The sequence below is a fragment of the Erpetoichthys calabaricus genome, chromosome 13, assembly GCF_900747795.2.
Source record: "Erpetoichthys calabaricus chromosome 13, fErpCal1.3, whole genome shotgun sequence".
Lineage (NCBI taxonomy): Eukaryota > Metazoa > Chordata > Cladistia > Polypteriformes > Polypteridae > Erpetoichthys > Erpetoichthys calabaricus.
The window spans coordinates 64,864,640-64,888,394 of NC_041406.2; the positions used below are offsets into that span (position 1 = coordinate 64,864,640).

General features: G+C 35.6%; 1 protein-coding gene across 2 annotated transcripts in view; it reads left to right on the forward strand.

Moving 5' to 3' along the window:
• Positions 1–23,755, forward strand: part of calcr (calcitonin receptor) — a 180,658-nt gene that overhangs the window by 51,128 nt on the left and 105,775 nt on the right. For both annotated transcript variants that reach the window (XM_028817092.2, XM_051936106.1), the window contains exon 5: positions 9,030–9,121. In XM_028817092.2, coding sequence (XP_028672925.1) covers positions 9,030–9,121 — 92 coding nt within the window. The remainder of the gene's footprint in view (positions 1–9,029; positions 9,122–23,755) is intronic.

The following is a 23,755-nucleotide window of genomic DNA, read 5'->3' on the forward strand; positions in this document are numbered from 1 at the left end:
TAATATAGAACATAAGTTACCCACTTAGGTATAAAAAGTGGGTTCAGATTCTTCCAGTTAAGCAAGATAGGTCTATGTGCTAGTAGTGTGGTGTAGGCAATTACAATCAATTTGTCTTAACCCACTTTAAGCCCATCTGGGAGTACACCAAACACAAACAATGGGTTAGGAGTTATTGTGACACCATTTTTGTCCAAAACATGTGGCCTAGAGATACTGGAGCTAAATGGCAACATTCGCAAGTTGGATCCTACTCTGTTTACATTTTGGACAATTTTAAACTAGACGAGTCTGACCTATAAACATTTTAAGTTGAATTATTGATTGGTTGATGCATTTAGAGCTATAGTAAGTTCTATGTATGGCTAACTTCCACTCCTTTTCTGAGATGTTAATTGAAATTTCCTTTTCCTACCAAATCCTATGATCACTGATGGGAAGATTCTTTGACATGTTATTATATGTTGTGGAGATGCTGTCTGAATCTTCAAGAAATGTGAGGGAGGTTTTCGAAAATTTGGCAGATTTCTTTTAACAAAATTTCTAAGTTGAAAATTGAAGAAAATTTGTGTTGCTGGAAAAGCAAATTTGAAGTGTAATTGTTCATAAGCTGCAAATATGTTATCTATGTACAGTTTTAATCACAAGCGTTTTCAAATGGTAAAATACTGAGTAGGATTGAGAAGGCTGGAAAAGGTGATTATCTTATAGAGGAAAAACAGACAAAAGCTTCTCTGCCTTGAATTGCATCTTGCATTGGTTCCAAATTCTGTGTGATTGGTGGACAACTGGATTATTGTTATATTGGGGAAAGTTAGTATTAACTGAGGCACAAAGCAGAGCATATAAAGCAGTACAGCAAGATTTAATTTCCATTGCTGACAAGGTTGGTGTAAATCCATTAATTTGTGCCGATTCCCTAATAAAATTGGAAGTTAGGTAGTGCCATGGCACCTTCTGCCTCAGGTCTTTGTAGAGTTGCCTTTTGAATGTGTGGACATCTGAATTCCAGATAAAAGAGGTTATAATTGAGTCTAGTTTCCTAAAGAACAGTTTATTGATGTTTATATGGATGCTCTGAAATAACAATAGAAGTTTAGGAAGGAGGTTCATCTTGACAGTATTGATTCTCCCTGCTAATGTGAGACAGAGTGTAGACCATCTGTTCACATCTTGTTTGATTTTTTTCCATGTTGTTTCAAAATTGTGTTGATAAAGATCTTTATATTGTCGTGTGATGTTTATCCCCTGATATTTAAACTGTTTTGATAGAATGAATGAATGGATCTCCAGTCAAGTATGGAGTATTTAATTTAATTTTGAGTCCAGATATCTATTAAAATTCTGCTAATGCATGAAGGTCTATTGGAGTAGGGTGATACTTTCTACTCTCCAAGGAATTCTCTAAGCAACTACAGGGAACTACATTGATAGTTCCTCAAGGGTGCAGGCTAGGACAGCCAGTCATGCTCCTAGAACATGCTTTACATTTTTCTTGATTACCTGTCCTGAAAAACTTGCAGAAATAGAAATCCATAGCTTTATGATGATGCAGTACCTGGAAACTCAGAAATTATTGGTGTGACCTACCAAGAGGTAATCATGGGCTATGGTTTAAGAAAACCCTGCTAGTCACTGGACTGGTAAACTGGGAGTTGGGAAGTAGTGCCAGACAGAAGCTCAACAAGTGGGAGAAAGCAAGGCTACAGACTTGTAAAGAGCTTGGAAGGTGACAGGGAGTGCTTTATTTTATGGCTGGTATGCGCACCAGACAAATGACAATATAGTCAGAAACTGCAATTGTGTTGGTAGGCTGTTAAGGCGTATGTCTTTATTTTTTAAATGTTGTTTTTGTACTTTATTGTCATTCCACCATAGCCCACCAACCTTTACCACATGTGGGTTGAACTTTGGCTTCCATTATTATTGATTGGGTTTGGAGAAAGTGTGAGAGTATGTCCTACAATCCATGACTCCTATTACATGATCATGAGGACTCCTGAATGAATACAGTTAGTGATAGTTAAACTGAAAAAAACTTTCAAATCCTTATTTTATTAGTTGCAGATTTTAGGGAGTCAAAAAAGAGGACAATATCAGCATTTAGCTGCAACTTTTTATCACCAAAGAATGAGGGTGGAGGGTCTTAGGTATAGCTTTCAATTACAACTTATGTCCTTCCCTTTATTAGCAGTTTTTCATATTATTTGTTTCATTTTTTTGAAAAGAGGAAATTTATCATTTTTTAACATACATAGTCTTTAAAAGACAAATTAGGACCTAAACTATTTTTGTATCTGTTTCTTAGAATTTAAATTTGCCCTTTTATGTATTTAAAGTAAACTAAAATGTTTTTAAAATCTAATTGATCTGTCGCGCTATTACCAGTGTACTGAAGGCCAGCATTATACAGTGAACCCTCGTTTATCACAGTTAATCCGTTCCAGACTCTACCGCGATAAATGAATTTCCGCGAAGTAGGATTCTTTATTTATAAATTGAATATTTTCGCAGTTAGAGTATAGAAAACCTGTTTATGACCTTCTAAATACGTTTTTTAACATTATTAGAGCCCTCTAGACAATAATAATAACACCCTTTAGTCACTATTACACTCATATTACCCAATATATTAGACAAAAATAAGAGAAAATAAGACATATTAGATGTTACAAATATCATATTATTATTATTGTACTGTACATTTAATTACACACACAGTTCTTACACACAACCACTAACCTATGAAGGCACGACCTCAGTAGGAGAGTCTTCAGGTGGTGCAGTATCTTCATCAGGTGCGTCGTTCTCTTATTCCACTGAAGGAGTACTAGGAGTAGGCAGTGGGTGTCTGGGTGCACGGCTGAAGAACATCGTGGTAGGCAGTTGCTGGCGCTGTCTTTTCATATGCGTGAGGAGGCTTTTGTAGGGTAATGCCATCTTTGATCATATCCAAGAGTTTCACCTTCTCCTGGATTGTAAGCATCTTCCTCCAGCGCTTAGTTTCATTGTCATAAGGCTTAGCAAAAGCAGCACGTTTTGGAGCCATCGTGGGGCTTAGATAAAAGTTCTCAGAAAGCGCATGCGTAGTGACATAAGCGTGTATGAGAAAAAATCGCGATAGAGTGAAGCCGCGAAAGTCGAAGCGTGATATAGCTAGGGATCACTGTATTTCCAAAAAAATATTTTTGAAATGGCAGCATAAAAAAAAGAAGACTTACTTAATGCCAGTGCATGTTTATCATATTTCTTTGGACATTAACTTTCACACACCTATGAGGGAGATCAAAAGGATGTCTTTACCCATTTGGTCTTCAACACAGAAAATAAGAAACAGATTCCTAAAGAGCAACCTGACAGGTTCAGTGCTTTCAGATAACACATCTACATTTGACAGCATGCACTTTTGTTTCATTATTTGAAATGTTTCAATGTGTGAACAGAAACTATAACTTAACACTGATTTACCAACCACCATATTAAAGTACATTTGTTATAGAGATAACAAATATAAAATTGTTTGGAGAATTCACAGTGGCCCTGCTAAATGCTGTAATAAGCTGATAAGTCCAAAAGGGTGGCCAACCTCTTTAATGAACTGTCCTACAGTAGGTGTCATTAGATGGTATTTCTAGTATTAATGAATACTAAAAGCATTTTGATGTTAGCATTTTTAGACACTGATGCTGCAGTTAACAATATATAGTATTTGTGATTATTTTTTAATTCTTATAAAAATGGTCTGCAATTAGTGGTTGATTTTCAAATAAGGCATTACTGTCAAAATTATTATTGTTCTAAGTTTCATCTGCAGTATAACAAACGTCTTTTAAAAAATTTTCATTTTGATAATCAAGAACTCAATGACTGTTTAACATAAACAGGTATTACACACTATCTTGCTGCTTTCTTGCTTATGATCACCAAAAATATACAGTATATCGTGTTTCTGGTAATCTTTTGCTCTGTTTTATTTTATGTGGAGATATTGTAATATTCATAGACCTAATTCTAGTCATCCTCTTAACTAACATAGCAAAACATAGCTAGAGAGAAAGCAGAAGCATCTCAGACATGTATGAATAAATAGTGTCCTACACTAGCAGCGAAAAATGTCTGATAACTTACTAAAGGTGGAAAAAAACTTAAAGTCTAATGAGAAGTGAAAAAACAAAATCCATTTGGAGTAAAAGCTGACACCCAACTAGAAAAAGAAACCAAATAAGAACACTCGATTGTCAAGTTGACGGTGAAGGGCTGAACATGAGTGTCTTGCAGCCAACTAGCTGAAGTCCCCAGCAAGAGTGGTATTTCTGATGTTACTGAGAGTACAAAAATAAAGATTAACTTTGGCACAAAATATAAGCTTGATCTGTTCTCTGTTTGTCGAGGTCATGTCAATATGTTGTGTCTTGCAGTATGTGTAGCTTATGATTTCAGTATATATAGCTTCACCTGCCAAAAATGTAGGGTTAATTAAGAGTAGGTGGCAAAAATCCATACTTTGGAAGAAAATGGTAGGAATCTTATAGCGATAAGGCAATTTGGATTGAGGCCGAACTCTTGTCAGTGTGTAGCCAAAGTCAGCAGCACCATTTTTGCAACTTGGTAAGTAGGTAACAATGAAATGGGTATAAGAAGTCAAAGCTTAGTCCCTCATTTCGGACCCACAACAGATACTCAAGTGAGAACAGCAAAGTATTTATATTTGGCAATTCCATAGTGCGGAATGTTAGAAATACAAACTATGGATAATCCAGCAGTTAAAGTTAAATGCCTTCCATGGGTGAAGATATTTACCATGGAGGCAGAATTGGACTTACTGACTGAGGAAGAAGTGCTTCACTTATTGCTAGCACTAACAATATCACTTTGCAACAATCTGAGAAAGAACTTCATATCCTTATGCACCAACAATAATAGAAAATATTGGAACTTATTTGTGTCTGGCCCCTTACCAAGATTATATAGAGTGGATGTTATTTATAGAAGAATATGTTCCCTTCACTGCTGGATAGAAACCTAGTGTGCAAATAAAAGCATAGCCTTTGTTAATATTTGGGATGATTCTTGGAAAAGGCTAAGATTTTTCAAGAAAGATGGTGTTCATCCTTACACATCTGACATTCACATTGTAAGCATTACTCTATTAAATGAAGTTATTTCTGATTGATGTGGTTTTGCCCTTGCCAATATAATCCCAGAGTAAAACAAGGACATTGCAACTTCTGGATTGTATATCTGCATCCAAATATGAGAATATTTCCATAATGAGAAATTATGGAAAACAATGGAGATCAGCTAACATCTAATTATACTGTGACTTTGAAGGAGGCTTTAAATACAGTGGCTCCCCTTGAAACAAAAGTGATTAAAGAACAAAGAAACTCAGGTTGCTTTAATGTTGACACTCGCGTTTTTAAGGTTAGAGTGCGGAAAACTCAAACATAGTTGTAGAGAACCAAAGCTGGAGGTCTTCCATACTGCATGATCTGACGGTGTTAAAAAGTATTTAAAAACTCTCTTTATGGCCTGCTCAGGCTACTACTCCATATTAATAGATGAAAACAGAAATAAATCTCATGTACTCTTTATAACATGTAACTAATGTCAAAAATGGAAATTCTGAAATGCAATGCAAAATATCTACAAACATTAGCAGCGCAGATTTTATACAGTAAACTTTTTTGATAATGCAAGATCCCAAATTTTAACATCACCTCGTAAACTAAACATTGGCAAACACTGTATTGCCTTGTGCACACCACTTTAGTAGTTTTACTCTGACAGAAATGGAAATCATAACTTTAATTTCTAAAATGATACAAGCCTACTACATGTCCCTTAGACTCAGTCCCAACAAAACTGGCGAAAAGCTGAATGGCTGTTCTGGCACCACCTATTCTTTGCATTATCAATAGATAAATACTGAATAACTCAGTTACTGATGCACTAAAAGTGTCAGTTATCAGACTGTTGCAGAAAAATTAGACCAAGAACCATATACACTTAACAGTTATGCACTTATTATAAAGTTACCTTCTCTTTCTAAAATACTTGAAAAAGTAGTCATCACGTAGCTTCAGTCTCACCTTACATATCAAAATTTATTTGAGAAATTTTATTTTAGCTTCCTAATCTGTCCCAATACCTGAGTTGTATTCTATTCTTATATTCTCTGATGAAGACAATTCAACAGTAATTACGTTGTTTGAAATAACCACAGCATTTGACACCATTGTCCGTTCTGTTTTATAACATAGGCTAGAAAATTGCACTGTTCTCTCAGGCATTGTGCCTGTGTGGTTCAGTACATATTTATCATATTGATTTCAGTATGTACAGAGATGTGTTGACAATACTTCAACAATATACTCAGAAATTAAATAAGCTATCTTGCAGAGGTCAGTACCCAGACATTTACTGTTCTCACTTTACATGCCTCCATTGGGAATTGCCATTAGAAAACATAACATTAACTTTTACTTTTACTATGCAGAGGATATCTTGGTATACCTTTCTTTTAGAGCACATAATGTTTTTCCAGTGATGTTTTTAATTAATTGTGTCTGTGAATTTTTTTAAAAATGGATGAATAAGAACTACTTGTCTCTGAATACTGAAAAGTAAGAAATGCTAGATATTGGGCTAATGACACTGACCATAACAAAAGTCTGTCATTTTTTAACTCAGTTGGACATGTCCCTACATTGATGGATTAATTGCCAGAAGTCCAAATGACCATCATCATCAAGTTCTTCTATGTGAACCATGAATACCATGAGGACTAATTGTGAGGTCATTGATGTTAGGTAGAATGCCTAGAGGAGGCTGGGTGGTCTCGTGGCCTCAGAACCCCTGCAGATTTTATTTTTTTCTCCAGCTGTCTGGAGTTTTTTTTTGTTTTTTCTGTCCTCCCTGGCCATTGGACCTTACTTTTATTCTATGTTAATTAGTGTTCCCTAATTCTATTTTCTTATTTATTTTGTCTTTTTTCTCTTTCTTCATTATGTAAAGCACTTTGAGCTACATCATTTGTATGAAAATGTGCTATATAAATAAATGTTGTTGTTGTTTACTGAATCGGTATGCAACTTAACTTAACGGTACTTATCAGTTTGCCGCTTAACTTAATTTTGCCACTAACGTCTTTTAAAACATACACCACAAAACTATCCAAAACTTGCTTTTTCCATCTTTTAAGTATTATTTTTTAAATATGAAGGATCCTGTAAAATTAATTTATGGATTTATTTCTGGTAAGATTGACTACTGCAATGTGTTATTTACTGGTTGTTGAAATTGTTCTTTATGCAGCTTTTAGTTAATTCATATAGTTAATTCATAATGCTGCTGCAATCATTACATGAACCAGAAAGTACAAACACATACAGTAACTGCAGTTCTCAAGTCCTTACACTGGCATCCAGTTAAGTTTAGAGCTGATTTCAAATTTATCCTTGCATATAAAGCCAGAAATAGCAAAGGCCCAGATAACTGAACAGAACTTATTGTTACTTACAAACCAGAGTGCACATTAAGATTTCAAGATGTCGGACAACTAAATAGCACAAGGATTATTAAAATAGCAGTGGGAGGTTGATGTTTTATATACAGGGTCTCAGAGTTTTGTCGTGATCTGCTTGCTTATATATTTGTTGCCCCTACTGTCTCAGCTTTTAAATCTATTTTGATGACTCACTACTTTAGTCAGGCATATTTTAAGAACAGCTTTTGATTAACTCTGCATAATGCACCTCTATCTGTTTGTCATTTGTACAAGAATCCAAAGATTTATTTTCTCCAGGGATGCTGCTGACTGGAGCTTTTGTCTTCCCCTCCTCTGGTCTCAACTGGCAATTGTTCAACAATTAATTAATGAACTGATAGTGCTGGACTCCATCTTACCTTGATAAAATGTAAAATTTGAAATATTCTATCTTTATAATATACTGCAACAAGGTGCTACCTCTTAGAGAAAGTCTCTTAATCTTAATTTACAGCAAAACTAAATCAGCCCATTTTTGGAGGTTTTGCTGCAGTACAAATTTTATTTTTGTCATTATTACATAAAAAGAAGCACAAATGTGAATGTCAGGCTTTCATAATGGATTTATGAATGGATGGCTTTTCATGCAGCTTAACACAGCTATTTTAAACATTTCTCATATTGAGTCTTTGCCCACTGTAATTTTAACAGTACCACAGTAATTAATTTCTATCCATACATTACTTCTAAGGGTACTGTCAGTGTTTCAATTGGATTTTTAACAAATATCTAACTTTGTAAAGTCATTGAATTGACACCAAAATATGACAATATGGTAAGAAATAATAAAGTTGAAATTTATGCTGGTGAAGAGAACAAACAGACAATATCTCTAAAGCAGCAGCTAAAATGAACAGAATTTATCAACCACTTAAAGTCAAATATTGTTAATGCAGATGAAGCTCAAAGAAGACTTTTATACTTAAAAGGACCAGACTTTATTGATAAAATGTATTGTACAGTGGAAAACATTTGAGCCCATGGTTCATTACAAAGAAACTCTTCCTTGTTAAAAGATTTAAAGAAAGAAAACAACACCCTGTATATAGGAGTATATGCGATTGTTATATTTATATACTGTATAGTGCAGGATTGTTATATTTCAATAACATGTTTTTTGTTTGTGTTGCAAGATTTGTAGCCCTACTATATTTGTAGTTATTGTATAGACAGCTTCTTAAATGCACTTATTAATGCTAAATTGTAGTGAATATTGAAAAGAAAGTACATAAAATTGAGCCCTAAGGAGAGTTTGTTGCAAAAAATGGTTTACAGTTTGCTACTTATTCATTCTATTCTGGTAACCATAATGTTTTCTAACTTTCATTGACTAATCTTATAATGCCACTAAGTTAAATAAGGTTACTAACACATACTAAATATAGCTATGGTATATAACCTATATATGATTGTTACCACAAACAATGTGTGCATTATTAAATGAAACACTTTATATTTTCTTTCTTTTTGACTTTTTTAGATGGCATACATACTCTATTACATGGCCATTGTTGGTCATGCTTTATCCATAGCTTCACTTCTGATTTCTCTTGGGATTTTCTTTTATTTCAAGTAAGTGATTTTATTTTTCATTTAATGCTATTCAAATTTTTTTTTATAATTACATCCTACATCAAAGTCATTTTAAAAATGAAAATTGCAGACTGAACAACTGATACCCACTGTGAAATTTTTAATGTGGATCCCATTACCTACAGATTTATAATTTATGTAGACAGTTTGTTCTGTGTAACGAGTTAGTATTTTACATACACCAGATGTGCTTGGTGACAAATTCAGTTCTGCTCTTGTGTAATGCAGTTGAAGAAAATCTTTCCTGTAGCAGCTTGCTCAAATCTAATGGCTAGAGTTGGTCTTTTAGTGCATTTAAACACAAAAAGGCTTGCATTACCTAAAATGTATATATAGATCCACAAATGTTTTACCAAAATGCAGCTGTCATATGTGGTAGTATTCTTTAATTGACTAGTCTTGTATTGTTTTTCAAACCGTTTTTTGTTCGAATTAGTGACAAATAACTAAATACGCTGCTCTGGAAGCAAAGCAGAAACTGTGTGTGTTCATTTGAAATCAAAATCCTATCAGTTACTATTCATAGAAGACAGTTGTCTATTGTATAATTGAAAAACGTTGTATAATTATAAAGAAATTTGTTTTGATTTTTTAAAGTTCACTCAAAATGTGCTTTTTTTAAAAGAGACCTAAAATTATTCTGAGATCTCTGAACAGATAAGGGAAAAAAATATCATTAATAGAAAGTTGAGATTAAAATGCTATAATTCTTTAAACATGAAGTAATCAATGTGGCTATATATTTGATAGATAGTGTGATAGTCAAGATAAAGTAAAATTTCATTCACGTAGAGGTGAAAAATCATTAAACTACCACAGATAATACCTTATTCAAACACAAACTCAAGCACATTTTGAAGAACAAGGTTCTAAATACAAAATGCATTATGTAATGTAATGTAACCAATAATAATAATAATAACCAGTTATCTGCTTAATGGTCATTTGTCAAATGTGTACATAAGACGATAAAAAAAGAGTACCGAATTGACGATAAAGGAGGCACTTTTATTATCATTAATATCCACATATTTGCATGATGGTTTATTCTAAGGGTAATGGAGACAAGTGTAATGGCACTGATGTCTTTAATTGTTCTGTATAACAGACTGAAGAAAGTGGTCAAGATTTCAGGAGTATATCTAACAGATGTTAACAGACAAAGAAACAGTAGTTACAATATAAGGAGGTGAATAAAGTATGGTGGTAAACACAAGATACTGTAAATATCATCCCTTGTCTGATTATGCTAAGCTTGAAACCACAGAATTCAAATCCTAATCTAGCGTGACCCTGTTGTCTACTGCCTGTTTTACAGTGGAAACTACTTCCTGTGTTTGTTCGCATTTTAGTAAAAATTCAGTATTATACCTTATATAAAACACTGGCAGTTATTATGTGCCTAACTTAAAATTATAATTAATAAATATCTTCAATATTCATCTAGCATACTGTCAAGTAGTTAGGTAAAATAAGGTAAAGCAGCCATGTTTACGACTGTAAATAAAATGACATGAATACAAGGACCCTGGATGACCTTAACTAGTAATAATACTGTACATTATGAGGGTTTTAGAGATCAATGCAAGATATAATAGAATTTTTACGTCATGGAACAATTTTTGTCAACCCCTATGCAAAGTTACTTGGTCTTTCAGGAAAAAAAGTGTCATTTATTCATGTAAATTTATGACATTTTAATGATCAATCCTCTCAAAATGATATAAGCGACGTGCAGGATTACTGCTTATTCACCTACCTGATCTTGAAAACAAATGTAAAATGTTATTTCAGTCTCTATTAGAGTGAAATGCGTGAAACAAAAAAAATGGCAAAAGATTTTATCTTTTCTGTAGCTTAACTGGAGGTCTTTTTTTCTTTTCATAATGAAAAAGATTCTCCAGAACTGTTATATTATGAATTGAGTTTATTGTATTCAACAGGTTGATGCTTACTTAATGCACTAATAGTAATTGCATGGCATTTTGTACTGTACATTGTGGAACTTTATAAACCAATTCACTTACTCACCATTAAAAACATTCTGTCCATATCTAATACTGTAGTCATTAAAACTTAGTAAGAATGTTATTAGATAATAAAAATAATTCACAGATTTTATACAAAACAAAATATAACATTTATAATATTTTCAGACCTGCTTAGTCTAAGTCAGGGTCACAGGAGGGGATGGAGCATATCCTCCCGGCAGCACATTCAGGCACCCAATGCCAATCTTGGTTGATGTAGCCAACAATCTCCATTGAAACCAAAGTTCTACTATTAGGTATCCAAAGCAGTAAACCATCTTCATCAGTGCTGGCCATGATGCACCAGTCTATTAAGATATTTGAAATTAAGCATTCATTTGATGATACTTAGTCTGGCCAATACTGTGATTCATAAGGGATCCTCCCCTCACATCCAAGAACATGAAGGCCCACCTTCTCCATGTTCTTATCCCAAGCTACATATTCATGGTAGGTAAAAATCAGAAACATCAAAGCAGGTAATATATTGCTGTATTATAAAACACAAGCTAAAACTAAAACAAACATTGATGATGGTGCAAAGTATGTTATGGTACTGTCTTAAATGAGCATAACTATGAAAATAATTGGAAGACCAATAAGGGGACACAAAGGAGTTAGAAGTTAGGAGAACTGCTTTTACTGCTAGAAAGATATGAAAACACAAAGTCACTGCTTGCTGTCTGTGAATTTGGATCACATGTAGGATTAGCAAGCAAGCTCCTGTTGTATCATTGCCAGTTTGTACTGTAGATAATTCAGGGATGGTGGAGTGTTGTTGTCATGCGTGCCAAAAACAACAGCAAGGACAAGAAGAACCAGAACAGAGAGAGGTTGATTATATACATTGTGGAAGTAACCATTTACAATAACAAGCAGCCTGTTCTAGAAACTTTATCGTGCTGCCGTCTGCCAAATGTTTTTGCTGTTGCTTTAGAATGGTTAACATACAGCACTCACTTCAGCTCTGTTCATAATTTACTAGAATACTTAAACAGGGTATTTTAACTAACCTAAGACAATGTTTCAGAGTTCTCTCATCCTTAACTACATGTAATGTTTTAGATTTTTCCATTTTCCATTTCTTTACCTGCACTATTTGTCAAAACATTATTTATTTTGCAATTGTATTTTTGAATAATCGGGGCATGGACCCTGGCTTTCTGTGATTGTGCTGCTGTCAGGTGGTGTTAAGTCAGCTTAAATAAGTTGTTCCCCCATGAAGTGAATACTTCATTTGCAAATGCAGGATAAGCCCTGGAGACCTCGCTTGAGGCTAAAGAGTGAGTATAGGTGTGGGTCGTTAAAAGTTGCTCATGTTCTTTGGACTGTAAAGACAGCAGGTGATGGTAGACATATTTTTGAAGTCCCTGCAAACACAGCAGGTCATCATCTGACTTCAGAATTAATGCGATGGGTTGGCTTAGAAATGAATCAGAAGGTATGATGCTTGGTTTAAATACAGCTTAATTTGTGATATGTTTGGAGAAACACATTCAAAATGTTCCCCTGTTACACATTTAGAACATTTAATTAAAATTTGTACTTTGCCCTGTGATGGACAGGCTACCCTTCCACAGTTTGCTCATGACTTAATTCAGATAATGTCAGAATGGGCAGAAATTCCCACCTACACATACATGCATGCTTCTTCATTATTTTTTATTTTATTCAGTCAGAGTTTTAATTTACATTTTAAGTCATGTTCCATTGTAAACATAATTGCAGGTTACTGTCACATTAAAGCGTTGCTTATTTTAAAACCATCCAGGTTGAATTCATTTTAATAACATCTAAGCAGCATTTACTACCAATTAATTATAAAATAAGCTGGAACTGAAATGGCATTAAAGTGGTTGAGTCATCTCAGCTATAATTAGAACTAAATTTATTAAATCTGTGTGGTATCTGTATATTGTTTTAGTCAAATTCTTGCTTATGAAATAAAAAAGGAGAAAACTGAGAAATCATTGACATGAGGCAGGGTGACAGTCATATTCCAGATGTTTGACCCACAAAAGCGAGAGGAAAAACCCTCCAGCATTCAACTGACACAAACTAGATAATACAGCCAAAACTCTAGAAAAGACGTAATAAGGGATCAAACCTAAAATGACAGCTGTGCTTCAAAAAGATTGTTTTTCATTAAACCTAATTTATTATGTTTCACATAAAAAATGCACACATCATGAACAGGAAACTAAAGGCTAATGAGAATTACTTTTTGAATTGAAGACCTGCCTCTCTCTTTCTTTAAATCATTTGCTGGTCAAGAGTCCTGTCTTCAAAAAGTGACTCCCTTGAGGATTCCTGCTTAAGTTATGTGTGCTGTGTATTCCAGAAGTAACTATTTAATAACATTTTAGCAAAAAAAAAAACATGCATTTTGCATGTTTTGAGCATACAACTGGATAACTGACATGATGATTATGTGAATTAAGTGACATGATGTTTTTTTTTCTTCTTTCCATTGATATTTTTCACATTATTTTCAGTTGTGCATCATTGGTCACTATTGTCATAACACTATCACGTATGTGATTTCATATGACACTATTATGTCATAAAGGTTTTTTCTCCCCTTTCTGTTTGAAAACATGAGATTAAAATTTTTCTCGCCCACCCATACAAAGTGCACAGGGTAAGTAACATAAAAAATGTTATTTTTGGGTGGAATATCTTACATATGCTTCTTTTGGTTGTGGGAAGAAAACTGCAATATTCAAAAAAAGCAGACATACAGACATTGGAAGAAAGAGAAAACTCTACTCAGACTGTCTCCATGTTTGGGTTGTAATTCAGTTTCCTGTTACTTTTTAAGAATAGTGCTAAGCAGTGCTGTACTGTGCCATCTACTTTAATTCTACTGTGGCTTTACGATTCCATGACTGATGTATTTCATTTACTGATAACCTGAAGATTGATATGATTTCACATTAAAAATTCTATTTAAACATAATAGATATTTTTTTTTCTTGAGGCTGATCCTCCAATTAGCTGTGAACCACCCAATCTCACTGAGATTGCACAGGTGGTGAACCAGCTGGTTGAAGGCTGCAGGGATCTGTGGTATCCGGGGTGAACTTCTCCAGACTGGTGGTAAGGCTGTCCTCTTGGCATTGCAAGCAATCTTTGCTTCCATTTGGGAGACTGGCATCATCCCAGCTGAGTGGAAAACGGGACTTGTCGTCCCTATCTGGAAAGGGAAGGGTGATCACCTGGGTTGCAACAACTACAGGGGGATAACACTGCTCTCGGTGCCGGGTAAGGTCCTTGCTAGAGTCGTCCTCAATAGGATCCGTGATCACTTGCTCACCTACCAGCGACTGGAACAGTCTGGTTTTACGCCTAAGAAGTCTATCATCGCCCGCATCCTGGCACTGAGGGTTCTCATGGAGCGCAAACACAAATATCATCAGAGTTTCTTTACAGCCTTTGTTGATTTTCACAAAGCATTCAACTCAGTTGATTGTGCTGCCCTGTGGAACATCCTGAGGGTTCGCGGGATCCCCTCGAGGTTGCTGGATATCATGGCTGGCCTGTACACTGGTACTGTGAGTGCTGTGCAGAGTGGAGACAGGACCTCTGTGTTTTTCCCAGTTGATTCTGGGGTTCATCAGGGGTGTGAAGCTGGGAGAGAACAGGGGAGATGTGAGCAAAACACTTTGTGTGGGTGAGGACTCTAGCTGTGGAGTTCTGAATATACAGTAGCTTCTGTATAGATTTTGCAGGGAGGCCAATGAAGAGGGAATTACATTAATCAATATGAGACATTATGAAACAATGAGCCAGAGTTTGAGCATCATGAAAGGACAGAAATGGACAGAGGCGGGCAATGTTTACAGAGATGATAGAATGAAATTTTGGAAAGAGACCTAATGTGTAGCCCAAAGTTAAGTGATGAATCAAACAAAACACCAAGATTTCTGACAACAGGAGCAGGTTTGACAAGTGTACCATCAACAGAAATAGAGAAATTGGATGACTTAGAAAGTTGTGATTTTGGACCTACCAGTAACACTTCACTTTTATTGGCATTAAGTTTGAGAAAGTTATTTTCCATCCATAGCATAGGTGAATCTGTAGGGGAGTCTGTACTAATATATAACTGTATATCATCTGCATAACAGTGGAAGTTAAGGGCATGTCTGCGAATAATCTGAGCCAAAGGAAGGATATAAAGTAGAAAAAAGTAATGGCCCAAGGACTGAACCCTGAGGGACACCATGCAACACAGGTGAGGTGGAGGATTTATATCGGCCAAGTGTGACAAACTGTTGCCTATTAGAAAGATATGATGTGAGCCATTGAAGGGCTAAGCCAGAGATGCCTGCAGCAGAAAGACATAACAGGAGGATTTCATGATTAACAGTGTTAAATGCTGCACTTAAGTCAAGATGGAGGAGAATATTAAGGGAACCACAATCTGCATTGACTACATGGAGAATAGCTGTCTTAGTGCTGTACTGTGTACGAAAGCCAGACTGAAAAGGCTCATAGAGTGTATTATCTAGAAGAAAAGCATGGAGTTGTGTAGGAACCACGCGTTCTATCACCTTAGCCAAAAAAGGGAGATTAGATATAGGCCTGTAAATGGAGAGAAAGGAAGGATCCAGGTCAGATTCTTTAAGGAATGAGGCAACAGGAATACTAATTATGGATGAGCATGTCTTAAGCAGAGAAGAGGGGACAGGATCAAGCAGACAGGAGGAGGAATTAGACTTATTAATACGTTCAGAGATAGCAAGAAAGTCAACAGGCAAGAAACAAGTGAGTCTTGATGATGGAGATGGCAGATCAGAATAGTGAGTGATTGTGGTGTGGAGGGAAAACTGTGATAGATTTAAATTTTACAGTATGTATTTGAAAACTCCACAAGCAATCCACTACCTAACTGTTTAACTTCTTGGTAGCTTTCTGAGGTGTATAGTTGATGAATGAATATAGAAAGTAAGCCATCAGACAGACAGAAAAATACCAATACCAGTAAAACATTATTATTTTTTAAAATATACAGTAAATAATAATAGAATAAAACATTTTGTGACATTCTGGATAGTAATAATATAAGGAAGTAAGTGGAAAATAACAGCATTTTTAAATGAGACAGTAGTCCAGTGAAGTGCAGAAACTGGTTGCAATAAAAACTTGTGCAGAATGCAGGCTTTTCATGGAGCTGAACAGTCAGAATCTAGAGCATTATATTACATATAGATGATCCTCTTCATTGTAAAGAATGTCATGAAGAATTACAAATGCACAAATATCTGTAATACTGCAATAATGCTAATGCCACTATCACGCACTCACTGTTAAGTGTGGGCCACCTGTTATAATGATTACTGGTGCAGACTGCACATGATACTTATGCCAAGAACTCATGTGGACATCTATGTAGCCTGGCAGGAGAAAGCAAATGGCACTTGTGAATGCCAATTCAATTTCAACTGTTTTTTCTTGGACTGTATACAATACAGTCTATTTCTCCCAAACTTGATTGGAGGGCAAGGTCATACAGATTTGGATTTATGTAATATTATTTTGTTGTGTTAATAGAGATGATCCGCTGTGGCGACCCCTAACGGGAGCAGCCGAAAGAAGAAGTAGAAAGAAGATGTTGTTGTTTCAATATACTAGAACCGCTATAAATTATTTTTACAATATATATATATAATACATTTGAAATATGTTTTTTTAATAAAGCTTTTTCTTTTTAATAACTGTGACTCCCTGCATTTTCATGATAGTTTTGGCTCCAACACTCTTTCTGTGATCCACAATATGAAGAGAATGTACAAGAATTTGGTCTTTGATTTCATCAGAGTCAAGGTAACAGTGCAGTAATTGTAATTTGAATTCACAAGAATAAAAATTAAAATGGCACCTTTGGATCACTGTGTTATTTGAAGGCAGTTACTCCATTTACTCGGTAAGGATAAGTAAGCTGAATTTTACAATTTTGACAGACTGCTTTTGTGATTACCAGCATGTACAATCAATAAGCTTCCATTATTTGATAAGTTTAGATGAAAGTAGCACTAAAAAAATTAAAACAAGTACTGTATACATGCTGCAGTGGGCTGGCGCCCTGCCCGGGGTTTGTTTCCTGCCTTGTGCCCTGTGTTGGCTGTGATTGGCTCCAGCAGACCCCCGTGACCCTGTAGTTAGGATATAGTGGGTTGGATAATGGATGGATGGATGGACTGTATACATGTAAATATATTTGTATATAATATAAATATACAAATATTTGACTAAGCTGCTGACAGAAACACTAATATGGTTGATAGTATAAGACGTAAAGCATATGTGTGTCTGTAGATGTGATAAATCCGAAATTACAAAAATATCAATATCAAATTTTGTGAGACATAACATTCTACTGTCCACAATGGAGAACATGCTGGGTATCACTGCCATCCAGTGGTTTAGGTCCTATCTGACCTACGGGGAAGAGTTTGTTAGTCTTCGCAACAGCAGATGTAGCTCAGTGCTAGTCACACAAGGGTTTCATCAGTGCTATATCCTCAATCCTTTGCTCTTCTGTGCCTGTATGCTTCATTTTGCCATATCATTCGTAGGTATGGTCTGGGTTATCATTTTTATGCAGATGATACTCAACTCTATTTTAACGTTAAAAATGAAACTTCATCAGGGCTTTCTCAATTCACAACTTGCTAGCGTGAAATTAAAACATGGATGGAGCAGAACTCTTTAAAGTTAAATTGCAACAAAACTGAACTCTGTGCAAATTGGCACTAAAGCGCAACTTAAGTAAATGAGCTCCTTCTCAGTCACTCTTGACGGTGATCTCATCAGACATTCTAATGCAAGGAATCTTGATGTCATTTATGATTCCTCCCTTTCTTATTCTGCCCACATAAACCATGTTTTACGAAACTTTCCTACTTTCACCTCCGTAACATGTCCCATGTTTGATCATTCCTCATCTTTTCTAATGCTGAGAAACTTGTCCATGCTTTTATCACATCCCGCATCGATTATTGTAACTCGCTGCTGGCAGGTGCCCCTTCTAATCTTATATCACAGCTCCAGTTAATTCAAAACTCTGCTGCAAGAGTCCTTACACGAACCAGCAACAGTGAGCACATCACACCCATCTTGCTTTGCCTTCACTGGCTCCCTGTGTCTTACAGGATTGAATATAAAATTCTATTAATAACCTACAAAGCTTTAAATGGCCTTGCACCTGACTACATCAGTGACCTTCTCCATCACTATGCTCCTGTTCACCTACTAAGGTCCTCTGATTCTGGTAATCTTGTTGTGCCCCACACTAACGTGCACTCAGTTGTTGACAGGGCCTTCAGCTGTATAGCGCCCAGACTTTGGAATGACCTCCCTAAATGAATTAGATCAGCTGACTCCATTCATTCCTTTAAAAAACAACTTAAAACTCATCTGTTCAGGAGGGCTTTCAACTTAACCTGACATTCTTTCTCTCTGTCTAGATGCTCAGTATAATTTGCATGTGTGCTATATCACAAATGATGTTATTTGCTAGGCTTTCTTTTAGTATTGAATTTAGTATTTTACTCTGGTTTATTGTCTTTTATTCTATTTAATGCTTTTGTATATCCTGTATCTATCTGTTTTAATGTCCTATTCAGCAAACATCTGTATCCATTGTTACATATACAGTACCTGCTGTTTCTTTATGAGACTCTGTGAAACACCTTGAGCATGGGAAAGGTGCTATAGAAATAAAATGTATTATTATGATTATCATTAAAGAAGATCACTTCATCTTTATAGAGGCGGCAGACTCTAAGGAACTGTGACAGATGTAGAAAGTTTCTACTGTGTGAGGCATTAAAAGGAGCTGTAGAGAAGGTAATAATATGAGTCACTTGGCCTGAAACAGAGAGAGATTTTAAGTGCTGGAAAGGTGATAGAAAGGCAAATGTCCAGGAATGGCAGAGCTGTGATAGAAATGTCAACTGTAAACCTGAGAGATGGCTAGAACCAGATAAATCATTAATGAATTCCTGTAACTGGCTTTTGGAGCAGAAGGCAGCATCAGCCAACATACAGTAGTTATCACCTAAAAGGCTGGTCTTACATGGTTACAGTAAATGACAGATAATCCAAAAGAGAAGGTCAACGCCTTCTTTTCAAGCACTATGCAAGAAACAGTTTTTAGTCTCTCACACAATTCCTTTTGCCATTTATTTAGATCTGAACCGGGGTTGTGAGCACATTTTTACTTGGAAGGGATGTTTTGGCGCAAGAATGAAAAGAATGAAAGACGCTTTATATTGGAATTTGACTAGGCATGGCAGATATGTAAAAGCAACACGTTCATCTTTCAGTATCTCCCAGAAGATGATGCTAACAAGATAGAAGCACCATTGGAGACCAAAAGGCACCTGAAGTTGTAATGGCACTGGAAGACTGTATGTAGCAGAGTGATACAAGTAAATGCTTTTTAAAACATCGATTCCCCCCTTGACAGATAAAAGAAAGTTAAACAGAATGAATATATGCACTTAGCTTCCTTTGATGTTTATGATCAATAAGTACAGATGAAAGAAGCCCATAGAGAAACAAAATAAATCTATAGTCTCTTCAGCTTCTTCACCAAGTAAGCAAGGAGTGGAATAGTTTTTTTATGCAAATAAAATATAATTCTTTCATCTATTGGCAGACTTCCAGCTTTCTTTAGGATTTACTCTCTATTTGATACTTTTCAGAAATAGACACATTTCAAAACTGACATATTATACATATATTATATCTTTTACAATTGGTAAAAGAATCCATTTACTCAGCTGACGTAACTTAATATAAAACTCATTGTTCCAGTTCTACCATTGTTTCTTATAAGCATCTATCCTGCACGCCATGCATGTTTCTACAAATATGTGCACAACAAATTATATTTATATAAAATGATGACTTTCACAGCTGCAAAAATGAGGCTGTGTTCAAAGATCATTTGAATGCTCTAAACATCAATTACTATGACAAAATATACAGTGTGCTCTTCTAAATTTACCAGTAAAATCTTTCTGCGGAACCTGAATAATTTCAAAATAAATAAAAAATTATTTTCGAAGGGGATATAATGACAGGAAGTTTCACTACTCCTTTTACACTTTCAAGACTTAAAGGCATACCTATGTAAGTTGTAATATAAGCTGAATTCTGTCCATCCAGCAGGTACAATTTAAGGAATCTGGTTTACAGGTAAAAGCAGTTTTGTTGAGAGTCAAAGAAAAGAACTTTTAAATTAGAATTCCAGTCAAACCATAGAGCACATTTAAGCAATCAATGATGTCATGAATTAAGATAATTAGTTGCTTGTATTTGTAGTTTTCTTATGAATCAGAAAAATAAGATTATTGACACTCCTCAGCAAGGAACATTACTTCCACACTGTGGGAAGATAGGCTGTTAATTAAAAAAATAAATAAAACTAGCATTTGCTCTCACAAATGTATCACTAATGCCTTTAAAAGAGTTCTCATTTGGCAGCATGCAGAAAGGAGTCCATGGACTCTCCTCTAGTTAATTCGAACAGCTGATGATCCTGCACTTAACGGTTAAATGTTAGAAAAAGAGTCAATGATTTAAAGTAAACTTGCAAGTGCCATACTAATTAGGATTAAAAGACAATGAGTTTATCACCACAGGTTCTTTATAGTAAATAGAAATATTCTAAACTGAAAGAAGTTTCTGTAAAAGTTAGAAGACCAACGTCTGTCCGTCTGACTTCACAAATTCAGGATGCAAGAGCATATTTCTAAGTACAATAAATTGTAAGTTGTAAATAATTTACAGTATGAGTCAATGATAAAGCTTCAGTCCTCCTACTGGCTATCAGAACAGAAATACTGTACTTTGGCTAATACCTAATATAACTAAGCTTTAACTTTACAAGAAAAATAATAAATGTTGTATACAATTAGGGGGCACTTTTTAAGTAGTTCCCTGACCCAGAAAATATAAACTTTGTTACAAAAATAATGGCCATGGTGGTTGTGGGCTAAATAAATGAGAATGCAAAATTACCAAAAAAACAAACAATAAAATAGTAAACAGCTGCCCCACCGGATGAAACTAACAGGTTATGAATCTGTATCTAGTGCACTAAGAGGTCATAAATCCCTGTCAGTACCAGTACTTAGTACTTTATTGCTTACCACTCCATTCCTTTTCCCTGTTGTCAGTCAAGTCCTTGTCTCTCACTCCAGTCCAAACTCCAGTGTCACTGATTATATGACTGAAGTGGGATTTTAAGACCAATCTAGAGGTCTGGGGCCTCATGTATAAACGGTGCGTACGCACAAAAATGTTGCGTAAGAACATTTCCATGTTCAAATCGCGATGTATAAAGCCTAAACTTGGCGTAAAGCCACGCACATTTCCACGGTAGCTCATACCATGTCGTACGCAAGTTCTCTGCTCAGTTTTGCAGACTGGCGGCACCCAGCGTCAAATCAATGCTACTGTTCCTATGTGGTTACCTTTTCTTTTTTATATCCACATGCCTGACGTGGCTTTATAAATATACTGAAATTAACCGCATATTGTTTATTAGTTTAATGAATCTGATTGTAATTAACCTGTAACAATATAATGGTCCACAGAAAGGTCAAACTATTCCAAATACCATAACTACTTTAACGTTGTTACTCTCACTGCACCTTCTTCTTCTTCTTTCAGCTGCTCCCGTTAGTTGTTGCCACATCGGATCATCTTTTTCCATATTTCTCTCACTGCACCACTCGGAGTATTTATATCACTGTATCTGAGTGTGAATCACAGGTGTACAGCAGCTAATGGGAAAGAGAATTAATGTTATACAGCATCAAGCACATGCTGCCTCAGCCATTCGCTATTTGAACTGCTCTCATCTGACAAACACTTCAGAGTCTTTCCTGTACTGACCTCGCGGTTCACAAACAGTTTCAAAGCCAAGAACTCTAAACGCACTCAATCAGTCCATCAAGTGCTCCTTGTAGAACTGTTTGTACTTATAAGTACAATTACCTCACTGTAAACTTGCGATACAGTTATAATATTGCACAACCTGAGCCACTTTATAAAGCGTGTATTTACATATGATGACGATTACATTTTTAAGGTGAAATGCAGCAAAATATGTTTATTATATTATACAGATAAAACTTTAACTTTATTTAAATAATCTAGTATATTAATAATTAAACATGTGAAGACACGGTGTGGCAACACTAACAAGGGGCCTCTTGTTCCTGCTTTGCGCTGTATTCTTGCTGGGGCTGTCGTGACACTGGAAGGATAGATGAATACAATAATTAAACATGTACTACGAAGATATTTCAGTGTTCCTTAAATGTTTTGATGCATCTGCGTTTTCAGCTTAATAGGCTCAACGTCTATTACAGAGCTGATTGTGTGTATTGGGTATTTGGAGAAAGAAAAGGAAGGACAGGAATTGGGGGTTAGTACGTTTGAAAGAGACAGTACTGCTGCAATAAATTATTTTATCGAATGTCGTGCACAGCGCAGCAAGCATCTTGCGTGAGGCATGAACAATCTCTGGATGAGGCGCCAGCTCGTCACTATCACTGCGCCACCGTGTTCCCATGTTTAATACATGCTTTAATTCCTATCATAGGAAAATGATACCAAGAATGCATCTCAGTATTTAAATTATTCAGAGAGCTGTAATATCACCAATGTAATGGATTCTGTTGTCCTGTCGGAGGAAGAGAAAGCCCGTTTAAGAAGTAAATAGTGATTCACACACATAGAGCACAAAGAAGAACACATACAAAACAAAGCATATTAACGTGCTACTTTAGTTACGATGGGATTTGAGAAACTAGTAATTACAACGATTTTAAGATGAAGTTTATGCTTTTTATACTTTAATGACAAAATAAACTACGTGATTAAAGTGGAAATTTTGAGATTAAAGTGACATTTCAAGCTTTTTTCCCACTGTGTCCCTATTTTTTTTTTCTTTTCTCTGTACCCTAATAAGCTTTCATATGACACTCAGACGGTGGGCTACGACTTGCCTTTTTACGGTGACTTTGATATCTGAGAACTTCTTTTTTATTTCAGGCACTGTGCGACTTTGTGAACTTGAGCTTTCGAGTTTCTTCAACACTCTATGTCATTTGATCAACTTCCTTTTGTTGTTTATACCACTGTTTAAACCAACAAATAGTACGTTTTTCTTTTGCCTCCACTTGGTATTCGCTGAAATTCTTCTATTTCCTCCCGTGCTTTTGCCATTGCCTTTTCACAGAATGCTGAGCTTAAGGGCTATTTATATTGATTTGCATATTCAAAGAGGTATAATTCTGGGAGGAGTGTGGGGAGTGGCAGCAGGCGCGTGCACATGCGTTACTTTTCACGCTGACCGGGATTTATAGAGCAGAAGAACGTGGAAGTTGGCGAACGCACAGATTTATGTATCTGGATTTTTTTGTGCATACAAACATTTCCGCTTTTGTCCGTACGTGATATTTTAGTGTGAATTCTACACACGGCGTTATGCATGAGGCCTCAGGAGATGAAACGTTATTGTAAGACAATTAATTGGGATGTTAAGCCAGGATGAAAG